Genomic DNA, 19,784 nt, shown 5'->3' on the forward strand with positions numbered 1-19,784 from the left:
CGAGCAGCCATTGCTTTGGAGTGAGGGGGTGCTATTAATGGGCTAGCCAAGCATATCTGCATAACGGGGCGTCCTATCTCTGTGGGCCCAAGCTAACAAACGGGTGGGGTGCCTTGCGGGCTTCAGTGTCGTGGGCTTCTTCCCCAGACCAAGCTCCATCGAGCACCCACTTGGGACAGCACGCCACCCACTCGCTCCCGTCCATGTACGCTAAAGAATTCCGTAGGGATAGCTCGAGCTCGCTCCATCATTCGTTCGTCCGAAGCTGTTGATGCCCTGCCGAGCGAACACTGCCGACTGCCGTGGCGATTGGGCGGGCGGATTCGATTCGAACTCCACTGTCTGCGCGCCCGTGCCCGCGTCCCGCCTCGACTTTGCTTGCGACAGACATTGTGGACTGTCTTCGACGGCAAAGCAAACAATAGAGACCAAACACTTAGTTGATGTGATCGCAGGCAGCCTTCGCACTCAGCAGCACAAAACCTTCGAGAGTCTAGGCGCCACCCAGCGTCATGCCGTGCGTCTAGTCACCAGCCGGCATCGTCCAGCCTTGAAAGCCCTGAACTCTGCAGCACATGCCTGCCGGAAAGAACTCATCAGAAAACCCTGAGGTAGCATGGCACCTTGAGCAATTCGGGACCAGGGGGGGCCCTCGGCTTGCTGTATCCACCACGCCGGCGACAAATCGATGTTTTCCCCAGGGTCTGGACGGGGCTCTCTGCTATCAAAGCGCCACCTTGCTGATTGCGCTAGGCCAGCCGCTCTCGGGCCAACTCTCCCTACGTCCAGCGCGGGAGTCCAGAGGTCCTCCCGCTGGCCCCAGTCTGTGGTGGTGCTTCTGCATATCAGCTTTAACCTTGGCGATAGGTAATGCGGCGCCCTTGTCCTGGCTGCCAGCTCAGCACGCCCACCACGCGAAGGGCCCACCCTGCCGCGCTGAAGGACAGCGCTAGGCGGCGGCCCCCCCTTCCTGCCCCGACAACCCTGGCCTACCGGGTTTTCGACACGATCCCGCTCCTCCAGTCAACGCAACCTCCAACGCTCGCATGCATGCTGTGCCGTCCTCAATATTATTAATATTCTCCAATCCCACCCCAGCTTTCTCCAATTTCAATGCGTTGGACTCATCCGCACTGACCCAGCTCCTTGGGTCGCCCCTTAGTCCAGTTCAGCTCAGGGTCTCACATTCCACGCCGGAACTCCAGGATTCTTTCCTTCTCCTCCCCATCCTCCATCGTCGAGCTTGACTGCCGACGTTGTCTCCAGGCTTCCACCGTCGCTAGACGCTGCTAAAGTGCGCCCCGTCGCCGTCATCACATTCGGCAAGCCTTCACTGGCCAGGTCATCACTCCCACGGACACGACTGACTCGCACACGACAAAGATGGCGGAAATCATGAGGGAGAGCCCCCAGGACGACCTGAAAATCTCCGAGAAGGAGTCGACAAAGAGCATCCAGGGCTACAATGCTGCTCTGGCGGAGCCAAACCCGGCACTGGACCGAAAGATATTATGGAAGCGCGACCTAGTGCTCATTCCCACCATGGGCATTCTTTACATGATCCTCTTCCTGGATCGCACCAACATTGCCAACGCCCGCAGTCTGGGCATCGGCCAGCCCAATGGCCTCGAGATGAGTCTCAACATGCCCTCCAACGGCTACAACACTGCGCTCTGGATATTCTACATCCCTTTCGTTCTATTTGAAGTACCAGCAAACATCCTGCTCAGCCGCAACTTCGTTCGTCCTGGTGTTCTTCTCGGTGGTCAGATGTTTGTGCTCGGTAAGTGTTTGCTCATGGTGGGACCCCGCCTCGCACTCCACTATGCGGAGCTAACTCCCCTTGATAGGCATCATCGCCATGTGTCAAGGTCTCACCAAGAGCTTTGGCGGTCTCCTGGCCTGTCGTTTCCTCATGGGCATCTTCGAGGTGTCTCTGCCGGCCGGCGCCACGTACATGATGTCGACCTACTACACTAAGCGCGAGGCTGCCCTTCGGTTCGCGTGGTTCTTCAACTTCGCACTGGCAGGTCCCTTCTTCTCTGGACTGCTCGCCTACGCAATTGCCGGCCTTGAAGGAGCTGGTGGCCTCTACGGATGGCGCTGGATCTTCATCATTGAGGGTATCATGACTAGCGTCTTGGCTATTGCAATCTTCTTTGTCCTGCCCAACTTCCCCGAGGATGCGCAGGAGTGGTTCCTCAAGCCACACGAGCGTGAGCGGCTCGTCTTCCAGCTCGAGCAGTCTCGTGGCGCCGAGGTCAGAGGCTCCGCCATTGACAATGTTCCTCTGTGGAAGGTTCTGATCGACTGGAGAATCCACCTCTTCACCATGTGCTTCTTCTGCTGCGACATTACTGCTGCCTCAATCTCTGCCTTCTCGCCGACTATTCTCACCGAGCTTGGCTGGACCTCGACTGTCGCCCAGCTCATGACCATGCCCGTCTGGGCCTCGGGTATCGTCTCCGCGTTCTTGTTCACCTGGCTCTCGTCGTTCCTCAACAAGCGGACGCCATTCGTCCTCTTCTGCATCTGCCTGCAGCTCGGCGGCTGGATCATCATGAGAGTCTACGTGCGGTCGGTGGGAGTGCGCTACTTTGCGCTCTTCCTCATGTCCATGGGCACCTTCCCGCAGATGCCCACCTTGATGGGCTGGCTGTCCGCCAACCTACGCGGCCACAAGTACCTCGGCGTGGGCATGGGCTGGATGATTGGCTTTGGCAACTGCGCCAACTTCATCTCCTCCAACATCTTCATCACCACCGAGCGTCCTTACTACCCGACCGGTTTCTCCGTCGGCCTGGGCTTCACCGTCCTTGGCTTCGTCCTCGTCTGCTTCGCCTGTTTCCTGTGCATCTACAAGAACAAGCAGCTAGACAAGCGTCGCGCCAGCATGACGGATGCCGAGCGCGAGCGCGATGACGAGATCCACTTCAAGTTTCTGTACTAAAGTGATGATTGTTTGTCTTGCTGCTGTTCTCATTGTGCTCCTGGCTGGAGACCCGGTATCAAGAAGCCCCTCACATGTCCTGTATTCGTGTCTGTTCGAAGGGATCATTCTTTCTTCAGCTGTCGAGCACGCTCGAACAATACATGTCGGCCGGCACGCGGTCAATAGAGGGAGATGCAATGTTGAGGCAGTTGGACATGCTTCTAGGACGACTTCCCCGTGGAATAGTAAATATGATTCCCATAATGAACGAATGATCCCCATAATAGACAATTTATCAAGCAAGCTTTGCGAGTAAGCCGAAGGGTGTCGTGTCAGTAATGTGACACTGTCCTGTACCGGTCACGTATCTATATGCCTATGGCATGCGTCCCTGACATTTGATTACCCTCCTTTTCGCTCAGTGGGTCGTCGCTTGCATCTAGAACGTGGGCCGTACGACTAGACCCAGCACAGGAAATGTCGCATTACGGCGCTAATTAGTTTCGCAACCCAAATCGCAGCTGGCCACGCCAATGATTTTTCTCTTGCTTTCTTTTGGATGGTGGAGACGGCACAAAACAAGCGCCGCTTATGATGCTGACGCAGTGTTAGCGCCTGACAAGTCTGCGGGCTTGCGCCGGCGCAGCTCGTCGAGCGGCACCGCCGTCGCGAGCATCTCGCGTAGTAGCCGCCCATAGTCCCAGCCGAGTTCCTGTGCGGCGAGGAGGGACAGGCAGGCCTGGTCGTCGCGGCCGGGGCGGCCGGGTCCTGTGAGGTTCTGGTGTTTCGATGCATGGCTTCAGTAACAGTGGAAGATTTTTGGGGGGGGGGGGGGGGGGGGGGCAGCGGTTGTTTTCTCGCGCCGGCTCGGACGAGAACGAAGCTTCGAATAGGATGGATGGCAGGCATAGGCGAGCAGTGTGCAAGATGATGAAGGGGTGCGAAAGTGAAGGGGACTTACGGGCTTGACGTTGAGGTCGAAAAGGTAGAATCTCTCTTGCACAGGGTCACCAATATCGCCGTCGTCTGGTCCTGCACCATGGATACCACGGTCACCGTTGACACTGTGTGATTGTATCTCGGGTTGACGGTGTCGGCGCCGCACATCGATCCGAATGACACCAGTCGGTTGCAGCAGCTCGGCCGCCCGCTCACATTCCCTTTGGACAAGCGCATAGGCCGGGTCCTGCGCTGCCTCGGCCGCCGTGATCGCGCGGGAGTTGGTGGACACCGCAACGGTGCCGTTGTATGGCGCTATGCCGGCGTGGTGATTGTTCCGCTGGACCACCGGGAGGGCCGAGTACTGTTTTCCTTCTCTCGCTTCTGCCGGCAACTCAGTGGTGGCAGTTGCAGCAGTGTCGGAAGATTTTGGGAGCGGCACAACGGTCACGGTCCCCTCCTCTCCTTCGAGGAACTCCTCAACCATGATGCGCGGCGACTCGGCGAACAAGGCGGCGGCATGGGTGACCATCTCGTCGAGAGAATGGCACACGCGGACGCCGTGGCTGCCGCGGCCACGGATAGGCTTGCCGACGACCGGGTAAGGCAGGGACAAACTGGCGATATACTGTCGCAGAGTAGCGTCATCTATGTTGGTGCTTGCAGTGCCGACGCTGGGCACGCTGCTGCTGCTACTGCTGCTTGCGGAGGCAGAGGTGTTCGGATCGCAAAGCGTCCACCCCTTTGGCATTGTAAAGCACCCTTGCTGACGTAGCATATCGTTGACAACCTCCTTGTCATCAAACATCTCTACCTGCAGCGGGGGCTGGCCAATGACCTTTACGTCTGCCGCAAACGCATCGATTCTAACGGATGTCTGCAAGGGGTGTGAGGCGAAGAGGATAGTGTTGGCCCAGAGGTGAGTGGCACCCTTGGCGATGGCGTCAAGGATCCCGGCCTCGGTGTCGGGAAAACACCATGCGTAGTCGTCGTTCTCGTGCACGTCGGGATGAGCAACAGGGGTGACTACACTTATGGCAGCGATATCCTGTGAAGCAGAGGAGGCTGAGGGCTTGCTGGTGCTCAGGCAGTAAGCGATGTCTGCTGATGAGTCCTTGTACCCTGTTTGACATGATGTTGGCTGCAATCCGCTGATCTGGGCATTGCTTGGTGTTCTTGCACTTCACAAGGCAGAGGCGTGTGGAACGGGGACGGGTACCTCCTGGCTTCATGGGCTTCTTGACGCCATTGACCACGGGTGGGTCAATGGCCTGATACAACACAGCAACTCGGATGGGCGAACTCGTGGTCATTGTTGGTCGTCCTTCTCGCTGATTTTCGGTTGGATTCTAGCTCGATCGCCAGTCTGTGAGTCTGATGCAATGCCTCTGCTACTGTCCCTCATTACAGCCCACACAGCCCGGCCGACGAGACCTCATATACCACGATTCATACGACGATATGGACGAGAATGACGAATCCTGCTCGGCGCTGAATCTGTCCTCCGAGCCCGCAGTCGGAGCTGCGGCATCATTGACAGACTAGAAAGTTCCAAGACTTGGGGTAACGTTGCTCAGTTCCTAACCGTACCCCGTGGCGGCTCCGCATCGGCGGCCCACTTGAAAGACTCGGAGCTATCTCGCTCCTCCGGCCGGCCGGCTTTGCCCCGGACCTACCACCACAGTGTCTCTGTCGGGTTTTGGTGCGCCGACTGCCGGTCTCTGCTTCGAGACGGTTTTTAGCCAAAGTTGAAGCAGAGGCATGGGGAACTTCCCGACGATGCTGTGAATGAATGTCCGACTGGGCACTGCCTGCTATCAACTGCTTGGGAATATTGGAACATCCTCTGTGTCGTGGAGCCAAGACAAGTCAAACCAGGTGCTCATGTCGCCCAGCTCGCCCAAAAACAAGTCTGAAAAGTCCATGCCAGGCTCATTGAGAGTAGAATCCTGCGAGCTTGACATTCCCATGCCCGCTGTACGCTGGTCGAAGGCCGTGAAATTTTCGATTTCACTGGGAATGGCATCGCCGGCTCCCGCTGCCATGCCAGAGTACTGGGCCTGCTGCACGCCCCCGATTCGCGGGATAGCACCGGTACTTCTGTTCCGGTTGACACTATCCCAGTTACTCTCTGTCAAACTTGCAAGCCTTTCGAATTTAACCATGGCGTCCTCGGCAACACTCCATGTTTCCCCCAAAGCTTTTAATAGCTTGGTGCACGACTCACAGTCTCTTCGTACTGACTCCTTCTCTGTGCTCATATTGAGCGTCCGGTCTGTCCACAGGCAATACAGCATCGTGATGCCGCTTACGAAGACGGCATGCGCTACAAGCCACGTGTTCGGCAGGTTTGCGAAGCGGTGCATCGCAGAATAGATCCCGATTGTAGCGCGCGCAGACGCATAGCAGTGGGCCATACTGGCCTTGCTGGGTTGTGAGATGGCTGGAGACGGGCGGTGGAGAAGCATGATGCACGCATGGTGTTTGAGCTCGAGTTCTTGTGTCGTGCGTTCGTGCAGCAGTGCTTTGCGATGACGGTAGTGGCCATGCGCGGTCTTGCCGCGGAACGTGGCTTGGACCTTGTCCAGTAGAATGTCGCAGGATTGCTGTACTTCTGTCTGCCAGCGGGGAAAGTCTGTCGGCCAGGGAAACCGGCGAGGGGACTGCGAAACCCGATGAAGCATGAGCTTGATCTCTGAAGTAATCTGGTCATAACGGAAGGAGAAGCAGGCCGCACCGTACGGTTCAGGTTCGACAAGGACGCGTTTGGCCGGTCTGTCACCATGCGGACTTTGGTTGCCATCAGTCGTCTCGGCCCCAGTTCTATCGTTGGCGATCTGCGGAGTGATACTGCTGATGCTGTTGCCTGGGGCAGCTGTAGTCGTATCGCTATCATCGCTGTGTGACCGTCTTCCGTCTGGAAAGTCCGCGTCGAGAGCCTCGTCGCGCAATGTCAAAGGGCGACCGAGAACCACACACAGTGTGCGGTCTAGCGAATATGCTGACCAGAAAATACCACTCTTGAGCGTTGTGTCGCTGATTCTGGCAGCCCTTGCGGTGTCGTCCAAGGTCGTGGAGCTAGCAGTACCTTGCTGCTGCCTGCTACTGTTGATACCTGGCGAGCGGCGCTGCAGACCCAGATCCAGGCAGCTTGCGATGATAGTCGAGGCCAGGAACCAAGCGTTGTAACCATTCTCGAAGGAGAAACTCGCAAGCGCGAGAAGCAGCAAGACTTGCACGCCTCGTATCGTCTCAAAGATCGGTACACCTTCGAGCTGCTTCACTGCGTGCGAGTACAAGGCTTCGGCACCAAATCCGGTGCGAAGGCGAGACTCCAGAACCCTAGCTCCAAGCGCGGAAACAAGCAAAGCGTGGACATGGTCGATGGCGGCTACAGAATTGTTCGGCAAACTAATAGTGTCTGTCATGAACTGAGAGGTGGCGGGGATGTGTTCCAGCGTATCGAAGACGGCGGACTGGTCAAGGAAGGGGTAGAGAGGCTGGTATACTTCGAAATACGTTTCAGCAAAGTAAAACAGGTCGGCCGTACTGGGTGGCTCAGAGCTGTCCTGAGAAGCTTGCTTCTTTGTCTTGCCACGCTGTTTTCGACTGTGCTCAGTCAGAGACGTGGATAAGCCCTGAGTTGCTGGAGCAGCAGCAAACACCAGCCGCCCAAAGACAACGCCAGAGGAGGGCCCAAGATACTTGGGCTCCCTCGAGTTTGCCAGAGATAAAAGCCCGACATTGTGAGCCAGGGGTTCGCTCGGATTGATCTGCGTCGATGCAGGAGATGAGAGATCTGTACTGCCTTCCTGGGGATGAGCAGCACGAAGCAACCCCGGGCTTGTCGCATGACCGCGCCCGTGGGCGCCGTCCTCGAAAGCGGTCGCCTGTCTGTTCTGCTGCCCTAGCTGGGCATCTTCAAGCTGCCGTTCCAGGCGCCGAACCTTGCCCTCAAGCTCCTGGACATAGCTGAGATTGTTTTTAGAAGTGTGTCAGTACTCACGGGCTGGATGCCTGAAACTGGCGGTAATGCTGGTAGTTTGAGGGCTCACCTGTCCAGCTCGGGATTGCCGCGGGCCCGCAGACAGGCGTGGCCGGCTTTGACACAGTTGGTGCACGCCGGCTCTTCGTCATCACAACGGATCTTCTGGATCCTGCACCGGACGCAGGCCGTGCCCTTGCGCCGGCCGCCTTGGGGTCCATGCGATCTCCGTGCTGAGCGGCGCCTTGACGAGAATGGCGTGGTGTTGGGGTGCCCCGGGTCTTGCGTGGGCGTGCCTCCGGGTCCTCCACCGCCGAAACCCGTCAGCCCGTCGCCGAAACCAGTCTCCGGCGTCCGCGACCTGCTCATGCTGCTGATGTGGCCGAGACGTGCCTCGCAGAGACAGCGAATGATTCATGCATTGCAACACGTGCGGCAAATGAGGCTGTCACGAGATGCTCTGCCACAGTTTGCATGCTGTCCACGAAAGGCAAGAGGGATCGTCTTGGGCAGGAGCGACACAGGACCGGGTCAAAGCCGGTCCGGTCAGGCCGGGGTCGGCTTAAGCCCGAAGCAGCTAGCGTGCTTGACTCGCATCCATTCTTGCATTCATACTCCAGCATGGCATGGCACCTTCCATGATGCCATGTTTCGGCAGAGCCCTCGGACGAAAGGGATCTCTCCCTTTGTTCTGTTGAAAGAAAAGATGAGAAAATATTCTATCGCGCATCATGAGACTGTCCTGTCTTCTTCGACATCAACATCAAGGTGCCGGCCAGGTCCAATGGCTGCACTGCCTAGAAAAGCCGAAACTCCGCTCAGCAGAGATGCCAGGGAGATCTGGCGTACGACAGTCCGCCACGTGTATTGGAATCTTCTTCAAGAAAGAGATGCATGATTGAAGGCAACCCCCACAGGATAGTCTTTGGGCCATGAGACTCCCAAATTGGCCAATTATGCCTATCAAGTGTTGGAAAGCCCCTCCCAAACCGGCGATCTGCCCTGAGCCCCGCAGTCCCATCTGGAGAAGTTCGACATCACGCTCTTCCGGAAGACCCAAGCACATCCATCAGCCTCTCTATGGATTTGGCATGCACTTCAACAGCCTGTTCTTTGAGCGCAGTAAGTTCAAGTTTCCCCGCATTGGCAGCCACAAATCTGCTGTAGTCGTCCCGTACAGTCCTGTTCAAGTTGATCTTGTGCACTCCTCGCTTGATCGTCTCGCGAAACAAGACGTCGCTGACGGCCGTTGTGCCGTGGAGGACAAGAGGTATGCTTGGAATATTTTCGTTCAAGTCTTTGAGCCTGTTGGGAGGCAATCCGGACATGGTACATGGTCAGCGAGCTTCCCGAGAGAAAAAGAAAGTGGTAAGTAGTGAAAGGCCATCCAACGCGTGACTTACACGTCAAGCCTCCAATATGCCTTCGGCCCAAGCGGACCGTAACTCCCATGGATATTCCCAAACGAAGGAGCCAGCAGCTGCACTCCAGTCCTGTCCACAAACTCTCTCGCAAAGCCCGGATTCGTGAGGATAGACTCGAGGTCAGTAAGCGGGAGCCCATCCTCGCCGCCCTCAATCCTTCCCAACTCCGCCTCGATCGCAATCCCGCGAGCATTGGCCTCCTCCACGATCCGGGCGCACTCGGCAATGTTCGCCTCAGGATCGAGCCGCGAGGCATCGATCATAATGGAGTCGAACGGCAGCTCCAGCGCACGTCGCACGTCCTCGGGCTCAATGCAGTGATCTAAATGCACGGCGATGGGCACGCTGGCAGAGTGTGCGTATTCGACGACCCAGCGGATGAAGTGCGGTCCTTGGAAGTTGAGCGTCCAGGGGAAGAGCTGGATTATTGCGGGGGACTTGCTGGCTTCTGCGGCGCGGATGACGGCCATGACGCCGTCATCGTTGTAGCTGCGGATTTTGATCGTCAGAACCATCAATCCGCCAGGGAGATTGAAAGTGTGAAGCGGTCACGCACCAGTTGTATGCGCCCACGGCGTAACCGTACGCTTGTGCTCGGCGGAGCATGTCAACAGTGCGGTTGTGCTCCATGGTGCCTGTCTCCGGACTCTTGCGCGTGAAAGGACTCATTAAGTATCACTTGCAAAGGACGCTTGGCACGGACGCACGATGGATCTCGTCCCATGGTTCGCAATGTGCTCGTTCTTAACTAAAGTAAAAAGTCGGCTTTTGCCCGGCCGCCGAAGCGGGTCCCAGGGTAGAGCTCCGCTCAGCGCGCTCTTCATGCATTGTCATGTTTACACAAATGATGGGCGACTTGGTGCACCAGGGATGCAGATGCAGATTTGGAATGGATTCCAGATGAGACTCCTATTGAAGCTGGGCAAATGGAATAACGCTGCATATCCACAGACCTTGAATCCTTCAAGGCTTGCCCAGCATGGACGCCATGATCCCACCAAACCCGCAAAGGTGCTCATCCTCACCGTCCACCTCAAAGTCGAACCGCACGAGATCCTCCTTGTACGGGTGCAAATGCGTCTCGGTGACCCTGTTGGGACATACCCAGATCTCGTCAGCATCTTTTCCACCTTGTGTGTGAAGACACACCACCACTACTACACGCGATCCGCCCGCGCGCGAACGCAATAGAGACCGACCCCCCCCCCCCTCCTCGTCACACACACATAAAAGAAAAAAAAAAGAAGCCGCTCACCATTTGTGCTCGGCACTGGCCTGGTACTCCTCCAGCGCCGCCAGGTCCTCATGATAGCTCACGAGCGCGTACTCGTACCCCTGGCTCTTCTCGGCGGGCGAGGTGACCGACGGCCCGCCCACGAGCAGCCGCCCGCCCTTGACGCTGGGGAGGTCCTTGAGCTTCTTGAGCTCCCGGACAAACGTCTCCTTCTGCTCGGCGGGGATGCCGGGCTTGAACTTGAAGAATACTGTGAGCCGACCACACACGCGCGGGTGCAGTGCAGCGAAATTGTAAGCATATGTGGGCGTGTCTGGAGATCATCACAGGAGATGGGATGTGGCGAGTCGGGCGGGGGATCTGGTGAGCGACGGACCCATATGGACGAGCGTCATTTTTGCTGCAAGGTGATGTCGCTGCTTCTATGGCATTCCGGTACCTTGAAATGTGACTGAGGGTGTATCTTGGGCAGCCTGACGGGATGACCTGGACTATAGAACAGAATGAGTGCATGGCAGCCACTCCATGGCAGCGGACCAAAGGCGACAATGTTATACGTGGGCGGCCGCTGGTTGCCGTGCTCGGCATAAGCCCGGCCCCGCTCGGCGTGCCACCGATCCGAGGACTTTCGCGGGCCGCCTGCTGTGTAACCAGCCGGAGCCGAGGAAAGTTAACATCAGACTGTTACCGAGATGGCATGACTGCCCTCTTCATCTTTCCCGCCATGCAGTTGATCAATAATTCCGTCGAAGACTGCATAACACAAGACTCAGACACAAAGAGAAGGTCTTGCGACTTTGCCTGCGGTCATGTCCCAAGAGTGGCAGTGGGGCTAGTGCAACCGAGTTGTGCATCGCCCCAACAAGGTCACTATGAATGCACATCAGTGCACACGATATAAGATATAACGAGAGACAATTCCAATGCTCTCTTGAGTAATTTCTCGCATCAAGATGGTGACCAAGACCTTCGTGAGCTGTGAGGATGCTGACCGGGACCGCCACAAATCTGCAGCGGTGCGATCCTGACCAATCCGCGCGAAGGCCAATTCCCAATTTGGAAGCCCGGTCCCTGCTTGCATTTCCCAAAAGCTGCTCAACAACACCGCAAGCTCTTTCACAACTCATCACGTCACTCGCAATAAAGCAATTCGAAGTCGAAGATGTCAAATTTTTCTCTCCGTCATCTACTAAAGATATGTACTATATCGGCAGCTCATCTTTATGTACCATGCATCTCAAGAGTACCCCAGCCATGGGAAGATCCTCAAAGCCACCATCTCATCTCATCATCATCAAAGTCCCAAACGCCATTCGTTGCAACTCATCGCCCGTGCAAATGAATAAAAAGGAAGCTGCCTCATATGTATCCAGGAGGCAGCAGAAGAAGAAAGTGAGTAAAGCCCTTTAAAATATAGGCTCACTCTGGCAGAGCGGCGCGTGCGGTCTTCGGATAATAAAAAGACGCTTCCAACCGAGCCTCGCGCTTATTTGCCAGCACGGTAGGTGGTCCACGCGGCGTGCATGCGCGCATCCTGGCCGGCGGAAAACTCGGTGTAGCATGCATCGTCAGAGTAGTCCATGTAGTTGTGGATGGGGTCGAGGCCGGCCAGGCTGGGGCACGAGTCACGGCCGGTCGGGCAGCCGGAAGAGGCCGAGGCCTGGGCGGGGGTGTCGTCGATGGAGTCGCCGCCGTTGCAGCCGCCCTGGAAGGTGTGGAAGAGGTTCATCCAGTGGCCGACCTCGTGGATGGCAGTGCCGCCGAGGTTGTAGGGGGCAGCGGTGCCGCCGGGGACGGACTGGGCCAGGATGGTGCAGCCGTCCAGGGTGATGTCCGAGCTGGTCGGCTTGGAGACGGGGAAGTAGCAATAGCCGAGCAGGCCGTCGCCGAGGGACTCGGTGAAGTACAGGTTGAGGTCCTTGTAGGTGCCCTTGCGGAGCGCCTTCTTCATGGCCGTCTCGTTGCCGTCCTTGCCCCAGCTGGTGTTGGTGGTGAAGTCGGTGGCAGCCAGCTTGAACGAGATGTTGTGGGGGGAGTAGGCCGAGTTCAGGGCCGAGATCTGGTTGTTGACCTGGGTTTGCTATTTACGGATTGTCGTGTGAGTACAATGTTTGTCTGACAGTCAAGGGGAGGGGCTGACGATGAGATTGTGCTTACAGTAATGTACTTGCTCGAGGAGGTGGCAACGACGTGGACGTAGACGCTGACGGTGAAGGGCGTGCTAGCCTGGATGCTGACACCGTCAGTGCCGACAGCGGCCGCAGAAGCCTTGAACTCCTTGTAGAAGGCGCGGGCGTCGGCAATCTGGTAGGCATCGGGCTCAGGAGCACCACAGCCGAAGCCGCGAGCGGAGACGGTGGCGGCATAGAGAGCCAGGAGGGCAGTGGTGGTGAGAGTCTTGATGAACATCTTGGTAGCGGTGCGAGTACGACGTGGAGAGTGTACAGAGAAAGAAGGCCGGCTGGGAACTCAGAGATGCTTTGAGGAAATGGCTGGGAGAACAGGCAAGATGCTGGTGAGGGGCCAAGAACGAGTGTCATTGAAGTGAGGCGGCGAGCCCAACATCTTTATACATGAATGATCGCCGGTGCTATACACGGGAAATAACTCGAGTAGTGGGCATCTCATCCGGGTCGACTACTCCACCCACTCACTAGACCGCGATTTGATCCTGGCTCGGCCAGGTCCAGTGTTTCCAGTCCTCCCGCCTGTGCATTGTGGTACAGGCATAAGCCCAACGGAGTATGCGGCTGCGAAGGTGCTGCATGGGCAGTGCTATCGGACAACCACCAAAAATAAAAAGGGGCAGGTCATAATACCGCGTAGCGCCCAGCCAGTGCCACCGCCACTGTGACCACGCCGGTAGCTGCTGGCAGACAGGACAGCCTCACGGCATTTGGTCCCATGCGCGATCGGCAAGCAGCAGCAGGGGTCCGGCCGACAGCATGAGGCCATGGGTCGTCGCCAATCGCCACTTCTGGAAGGAGCTTGGCGATGGCTTGGCCATACCTTGGCAACCCCAGACCAAGACCCGGTCGATGCGGTAGCCATTATGGGTTTAGGGTGCCGGCAGTCAGGGCGTCGGGACGCTGAATAGGCATCTGAAGAGAGGACTATCTCTAGCCGCATGATCGAGCTGCCCTTTCCTGTTCGGGGTCCACAAGATTCACTCACAGGTGCCTGCCTGCCTGCCTGGAAACACTGGACGCCGGCTTAATTGGGATCTGTGGTCGACATCTCGCACGGAGACTGCTGCATCCTGTGCGGCTTTGCTGGAGACCTCGGGCCTGACCGAGGACCGGATGGAGACAAAGCAAGCGCCATGGAGAGATCGACGGCAGTGTCTCGCCAGTGGGCCCCGCGAGCGCGCACAAAATCAAAGTGGTCGCTGATCTTGCCAATGCCTTCCTAAAGAGGTTACTCGGGTAGCGTGCTGGCACCAGGCGCACCCCACGACGCCGTCACTCGCCTGCCAACCAGGGGTAGCCGCTCTATGATGGATGCCCAGGCGGCATATCGCGCAGGGGGTGACTGTGACTGGCTTACTGTGGTGTGGTGGTGTTGTGGCGCAGGTTCCCTGCCGAGCGACTGAGCTTGGGAGTTACTATCGGGACTTGCATATCGCGAGCGACTACGTATGGAGGAGTCAGCTCGTGCGGGCAGCGCCGTCGCGCAACAAACAAAGGCCCTTATCTAGAGTGGCGGCCGAAGAAGCAGGCTGGAAAGTAAGTTTACTGGGGTATTGCCGTTAGCATGGCCCCAAACCATCCCTCCATGTCCTGCGTCGCCAGTCTAAATCATTTAAGCTTACGTTTAGCATTTTGGGGCGCGAGGAACAGTCTACTTAAGGTAGGCAGGTCGGCGGGAGTTTCGCATGAATTGAAGCCCCCCCCACCATTGCGCCAAACGAAATGATGTGAAGGGCTGCTATAGAATGCCATATGCGAGGAGCCTAAACTCCGGTCCCGGCATGGCTTAATGGAGCGAGTCGTGCGTGAGTGTTGCCCCTGGCAATCTACCACATGCAAACAAGAGACCGGGGTGTGACAATGTAACGCTCGTGATGATTTCGCCTGCGGGGAAAAGAGGAGCCAGATTGGAAGACCTGGGTCGATGTCACCGCTGAGGAGGCCAAGAGCATGCGCCCAGGCGACCCCGACTGCAACGCAATGCAGCTCAAGGACAAGCCTTTTGGATGCTTCCCAACTCTTCTCGCTGACAGCTTGGCAAGTCTTGGGAGATCATCCGTAGTTGAGGCCCGACAGGACTGCGGCTGGAGGAGGCGAGAAAGACTCGTTGTGCCATCAATTGAGGCTCTCAATTGAGCATAGGTTATATTTAGGGGCCACTGTGGCGATCGCTATGCTACCACTGCTGCGGCTCCTCCTCCGCCACAGTGCCCCAGCTCTCCCTTTGGCTTGTGACGCAGCATCGCAGCCGTGGCAGGATTTTGGCTGACAGGATGACAGGATGACGTTGGCAGCCCAATCGCGGCGTCCGGTCAGCACCGTCCACAACACCATTAATCTGACATCGTCCTATGGCAATGACAGCGCTGAAACAGCCGTCGATCACTATTGCAGTGCGTGTGCCGAGGGAGAATAAAAATAAAAAACCCAAGTTAAGTATAGTTGATGGGAGGAGTGATTCCTGGCCTTGCACAGGTCCTAGAATGATTCCCAACGCGGAATCCACCGCCAATGAACTTTAGTCTGCCCGCCACACCCTGATTCTTTTTGCGCACACGAGGGGGAAGACTTGAGCTTGATCAGATAAAGGTCTACCCCAATGCACAGTCTCGACCAAGAGGGCGCTTTGGCCCCGGTCGATGCGCCGAGATGGTCGGTTGGGCTCACGTCGTTTATCTGAAGTATTGCCGGGGCCCGCCTCGCGCCAGGCACTTCCCAGCCAGTGGAGTCGCTTTGATGGCGCGCTACTCGTTCGTCCTGCCGAGACGAGTAATTGATCTCCGTCCACTCGTACAGTTCGGAACCACCCTCCCCATGCCTTATTGGTCGCATACGGCTTGCACGAGTCCTTCAGGAGACAGACTACAGTAGTGCCCTTTCTCCGCACGTGAGACATCCATGCGCTGTCCAAGTTCAAAAGGCTCCCCAAAAGTACGACCGCTTCCTTGGCGGCGGCGGCGGCTACTATAGTCAGTCCGTCCGCATACATTGTGTGCTGCTGCCTTTAGCAGTAGGCGTCCGGAGATCGACGGATTTCTCCGCGCCCCCGGAACCTCACGACACTCTTTCTCCTTCCTCGCTTTCCTACTCGGGCTCGCCGGCCCATGACGGACCAGGCTCGAGGTGACTGATCGCATCCCGCACTCATTCCCGGTGCCAATTGGGTGGAATGCACTCCCTGCATGTTCCTGCGGGCGCCTCGGGCGAAAGTAGCAATGGTCGTCCCGTCCAGCATATGCATACATGTTCTGTAATTGGCTGCTCAAAACGAGAAAAGACCCCCGTGTCGCACACGGGCAGCGAGCCGCCTTTTCGGAGCCAGATGGGGCGACGCGGGCATATGTCTTATCACGAACTTTGTATTACGTGTGACGACCAACCACGAGGTTTTAGTTATCGTAAGGATGATGCACAGGGCACGGCACCTTTCGATTCTCTCTTCTCCTCCCTTGGGAAAGCGAGGGGCATCTCATGGCTTGTTTTTTCTCATGGTCGTCTGCGGTAGAGGAAACTTACACAGCAGTCAACGCGTAGCCAGGCTCTGCGAACGTAACAAGACCTCGCCCCCTTTCAGAGAGTCTAGATACTGGCTGGTCGTCCTTATAAATGGTCTCTGGGCGGCTCTCGTTGTGGTGTCGTTACATGCTTATATAATTATTTGGAAACGCATTATGCCACGGCTGTCAAGACCTTGTGTTGAGTGCTCGTGCCCGCATGAGCCGTTGGGATATGCTATCGTACTTTGAATGGCCCCGTTACAATGTCTACTGGGAAGTGCAGGAATTACTCAGAGGTCAAAATATCGCTTGCTGGCTACCGTGAGCCGAAGCCAAAGGAAGTCAATGCCAATAATCACGCCAGAATTAAGACTCTGAGGCATCATGAACTCAGTGAATCTTGTTGAGAACCACGAGACGAGGAGAAGAGAAGTGGTGAGCAACGTGGATAAAAGAACAAGGACTCTGATACCAACATGATGCATTGCGATATTGGGCTGTTTTTGTACTTGCCCAATTATGCGTAAGACACCACGTTCGTAGTCTTGTCTCCGCACAAGCGCCCGGGCAAAACAGTATCGCGACCTGGGGTCGATGTTTTGTAACTACCTTGGCTACAGACTCACTTCATTCCAGTTCCCTTCCATAAGACTGAACACTGTCGATTTATCAGGGCCAAAGTCCCATGCAAGTTTGCAATAAAAATTGCCGTCTTCATACCCAGTGGACCGCTTGTCGTCAAAACAAGCGTAACCGTACGACACCGGGCCGAAGATCTGCGACCTTAGCCACGCAGCGATCGGCTGCACGAAATTCCCCGAAAACCCCCCTTGTTGTGAGAGAACTCTGCAGAATCGGGGAATTCACCTGCACGTGCTTGTTCGTGATCGTCGTCCGCCCTGTCGTGACGTGTTATTTGCATGGTGGTGTGGTGTGTGGTTGGCCACAAGGGTAGATGCTGCCTAAAAGGGGAAAGGAAAAAGTGGGATGGGCGGAGGAGGAGGGAACAACCTTGATGGCCGGACCTAGGTTTCGGAGAGGGGAATTGGGGTTGAGCAACCTTGATGGCCAGGCCTGGGACGAAGTACATATAAGGGGAAGCAGACCAAGACTTGTTCACAATAGTCGCTTGTGATGAGTTTGCGCTGAGCATGTGTGACGTCTCCATTGTGTTCAAAACCCAATATAGGAGTTTGATGGATCTGCCCAGATGCGTGTATTTTCACTGCGCATCTTTGTCCATAGCCAACAAGGCATTCCGCCTCGAGACCAGCTCATGAGAGAGGATGACGCCGTGTAACTCTCTTAACAATCACAGCGCTCGGTCTAAACTGACAGACAAGCACGGAGGGGGGATAACACGAATAGACTCTGATTGCGGAAGTCTCTCATCTACCTCCGGATGCCCAGGGCCAAGCAAGGCGACTCTCTTTGAGCACAAAACGGGACGAATTCCAGGACATGTCATTGTTCGAACCCAGGCGTGGAGACTTTCGTACTACGGGTGTTCCCTAAAGAGATTCAGGCTAGCTGTTCCTAAATTGGATGCCTTGCAACCGCCTTCTCCGAAGGGCACGACGTCTCTAAAACATGACCCAGAAAAGCCTGGATTGTGTTTTTCACTCTTCAATACTGAACAAATTCCCCATCCTATGTGCAAACCTGCCGAAGCAGTTGCCGACTGCTGAAAGAACACGAGAAAGAATTAAATCGAAATCTCCAAAAACGATATCCAAAATGGTGACAAAGAGAAGGGCGGCCCGCAAAATTCCTCTACGCTTTGCAGGTGACGGTCTTGAGGTTTGTCCACATCGTGAAATCCCAAAGTTGTATCAAGAACTGTTTCTCTGCCCTTGTTTTAACGCCCAGCAAAAGATTTAGCATATCGGACGCAACCTGTTCTTATCCCGCTCAAAGCTCTTCGTCATACATGTCCATACAGAGTTCTGCATGCTTTTTTCATCTTCCAGCCATCCCGCAAGACCTCAACCGACTTCCGCAACCGCCAACCCGCTACTGCGAACCACCGCTCCTCCGGAGCTCCTTGATGACACCCTTGTCAATCTTGCCCGTGAACTCGCGGATGTCCGCGACCAGGGTAGCCGGCCGCTCGATGGAGGGGAAGTGGCCGCCCATCTTGTGCTCTTTCCAGAAGATGAGGTTCTCGGCGACGTTGGCGCGCGCCCACCACTCTGGGATATACAGAATGTCTGTGATACTCGACCAGTCAGTGTTTTGAAGCTGAAATCTTGGCACAAAAATGCTTTTTTGTGGAGATTAAGTCAACAGCCCACGATGGACGTTCTGTTCCAACATACCTTTGGGGAACATTGATGCACCGAAAGAGACCTGCCGGGGGATGACCTTTTTGAAGGCCTCGAGCAAGGACCTTTCCTCATTCTTGGGGATCCACTTGTAGATCTCGGCGTGGCCGGGCGTGCCGTTGATGATGTGCGGCTGTGTAGATGGGGATATGGTCAGCGATTCTATAAATTTCTTTAAAAAAAGAAAAGGGAAGCTGTGCCTCCATAGATTGTATACAGGTACGGGGGAAATGGTGAGACTCACCATGGCGAGCGTAATGACCTGCTCGTCGTCCCACTCGAAATCATCGTCCGTCAGGAACTGCACCTTCTCGCGCATCCAGCACGCCAGCCCAAAGGGCGAGTCGGACAGCCCGTACGCAATGGTCTGCGGCTTGGTGCCCTGGATGGCCTGGTAGCCGTTCTCGTACTTGTTCCACCACTGCATGCGGCCCAGCCCCCTCTTCTCGAACTCGGTCAGGCCCCAGCCGCCCGTGGCCACGGCGAGCACGAGCTTGCCCATCGCGACGGGGTTCCATATCGGCGAGGGCGGGCCGGAGATGAGGGCGTTGAGGTGGATGGCGCGGCAGTTGTCTGGGTGGTTGGCGGCGAGGAAGCGCGAGATGATGGAGCCCCAGTCGCCGCCCTGGACCATGAACTTGTCGTAGCTCAGCGCCGTCATGAGCTTGTAGACCACCTCGGCCATGTCCATGGGGCTGACGGGGTTCTTGGGGTAGCTGGAGAAGCCAAAGCCAGGCAGGGAGGGGGCCACGACGTGGTAGGCCTGCTCCTCTGGGTTCTCCTCTGGGTTGGCCGGGTGGGTGAGGAGCCTGATGATGGGGCGGACCTCGAGGAAGCTGCCGGGCCAGCCGTGCATGAAGAGCAAAGGAACGGCGTCCTTGTGAGGGCTGCGGTTGTGGACAAAGTGCATCGTGAGCTCCTCGCCCCCATGGTTGATGGGCAGGGTGAACTGCGTCAGCTCCTCGTTGAGCTGGCGCTCGACCTTGCGCCAGTCATACGTCGTTGTCCATGTCTTGTGCAGCTGTTTGGCATATGACGAAGGCAGACCCCACGACTTCCACAGCTCCTCGGTGGGCAAGTCTTTGCCCGGCGGGATGCGGGCGGTGCGCACGCGGTCTGTGATCCAGGCCAGCTCCTCATCGGGCACGGCGATCTTGTAGGGCGTCGGGTTAGCCATGTTTGCAATGAATTGAAGCAGTTTGTGAAGTTTGGAAGGGGAGGTTACAGAAGTCCAACCTTTATGTACAGCAGGAGGAAGCC

The 19,784-nt window shown here is 56.5% G+C and overlaps 8 protein-coding genes across 8 annotated transcripts; 1 reads left to right on the top strand and 7 right to left on the bottom strand.

Moving 5' to 3' along the window:
* The first annotated feature begins 1,765 nt into the window (after nt 1-1,765).
* On the top strand, nt 1,766-3,239 carry B0I36DRAFT_316897 (major facilitator superfamily domain-containing protein). Its single transcript, XM_046153095.1, has 2 exons — nt 1,766-1,783; nt 1,851-3,239. Exons 1-2 carry the CDS (start codon nt 1,771-1,773, stop codon nt 2,948-2,950), a joined length of 1,113 nt encoding a protein of 370 aa, XP_046014852.1. The 5' UTR covers nt 1,766-1,770; the 3' UTR covers nt 2,951-3,239.
* B0I36DRAFT_83912 (uncharacterized protein) lies at nt 3,236-5,436 on the bottom strand. The gene is made up of 3 exons (XM_046163435.1): nt 5,091-5,436; nt 3,894-4,993; nt 3,236-3,710 (listed from the first exon to the last, which is right to left on the bottom strand). Exons 1-3 carry the CDS (start codon nt 5,182-5,184, stop codon nt 3,522-3,524), a joined length of 1,383 nt encoding a protein of 460 aa, XP_046014853.1. The 5' UTR covers nt 5,185-5,436; the 3' UTR covers nt 3,236-3,521.
* On the bottom strand, nt 5,437-8,225 carry B0I36DRAFT_405249 (fungal-specific transcription factor domain-containing protein; the record flags this gene model as incomplete). Its single annotated transcript, XM_046161785.1, has 2 exons — nt 5,437-7,843; nt 7,927-8,225. 2 exons carry the CDS (start codon nt 8,223-8,225, stop codon nt 5,689-5,691), a joined length of 2,454 nt encoding a protein of 817 aa, XP_046014854.1. The 3' UTR covers nt 5,437-5,688.
* Nucleotides 8,226-8,724: 499 nt separating this feature from the next.
* On the bottom strand, nt 8,725-9,949 carry B0I36DRAFT_429045 (ketose-bisphosphate aldolase; the record flags this gene model as incomplete). The annotated part of the gene is made up of 3 exons (XM_046162483.1): nt 8,725-9,161; nt 9,260-9,769; nt 9,837-9,949. 3 exons carry the CDS (start codon nt 9,947-9,949, stop codon nt 8,894-8,896), a joined length of 891 nt encoding a protein of 296 aa, XP_046014855.1. The 3' UTR covers nt 8,725-8,893.
* A 146-nt stretch (nt 9,950-10,095) lies between these two features.
* Nucleotides 10,096-11,270, bottom strand: B0I36DRAFT_316901 (stress responsive A/B barrel domain protein). The gene is made up of 3 exons (XM_046153096.1): nt 10,891-11,270; nt 10,536-10,764; nt 10,096-10,370 (listed from the first exon to the last, which is right to left on the bottom strand). Exons 1-3 carry the CDS (start codon nt 10,907-10,909, stop codon nt 10,244-10,246), a joined length of 375 nt encoding a protein of 124 aa, XP_046014856.1. The 5' UTR covers nt 10,910-11,270; the 3' UTR covers nt 10,096-10,243.
* Nucleotides 11,271-11,663: 393 nt separating this feature from the next.
* B0I36DRAFT_381627 (uncharacterized protein) lies at nt 11,664-13,294 on the bottom strand. The gene is made up of 2 exons (XM_046160874.1): nt 12,672-13,294; nt 11,664-12,594 (listed from the first exon to the last, which is right to left on the bottom strand). Exons 1-2 carry the CDS (start codon nt 12,921-12,923, stop codon nt 12,001-12,003), a joined length of 846 nt encoding a protein of 281 aa, XP_046014857.1. The 5' UTR covers nt 12,924-13,294; the 3' UTR covers nt 11,664-12,000.
* Nucleotides 13,295-14,796: 1,502 nt separating this feature from the next.
* Nucleotides 14,797-15,692, bottom strand: B0I36DRAFT_429048 (uncharacterized protein; the record flags this gene model as incomplete). The annotated part of the gene is made up of 1 exon (XM_046162484.1): nt 14,797-15,692. The coding sequence occupies one exon, from the start codon at nt 15,690-15,692 to the stop codon at nt 15,222-15,224; it is 471 nt and encodes a 156-aa protein (XP_046014858.1). The 3' UTR covers nt 14,797-15,221.
* A 2,521-nt stretch (nt 15,693-18,213) lies between these two features.
* B0I36DRAFT_360244 (epoxide hydrolase domain-containing protein) lies at nt 18,214-19,701 on the bottom strand (the record flags this gene model as incomplete). The annotated part of the gene is made up of 3 exons (XM_046158273.1): nt 18,214-18,410; nt 18,519-18,657; nt 18,769-19,701. 3 exons carry the CDS (start codon nt 19,699-19,701, stop codon nt 18,214-18,216), a joined length of 1,269 nt encoding a protein of 422 aa, XP_046014859.1.
* Between the last annotated feature and the right edge of the window lie 83 nt (nt 19,702-19,784).

The sequence above is a fragment of the Microdochium trichocladiopsis genome (genome assembly GCF_020744255.1).
Source record: "Microdochium trichocladiopsis strain MPI-CAGE-CH-0230 chromosome Unknown B0I36scaffold_3, whole genome shotgun sequence".
In the NCBI taxonomy this organism is placed as follows: Eukaryota; Fungi; Ascomycota; class Sordariomycetes; order Xylariales; family Microdochiaceae; genus Microdochium; species Microdochium trichocladiopsis.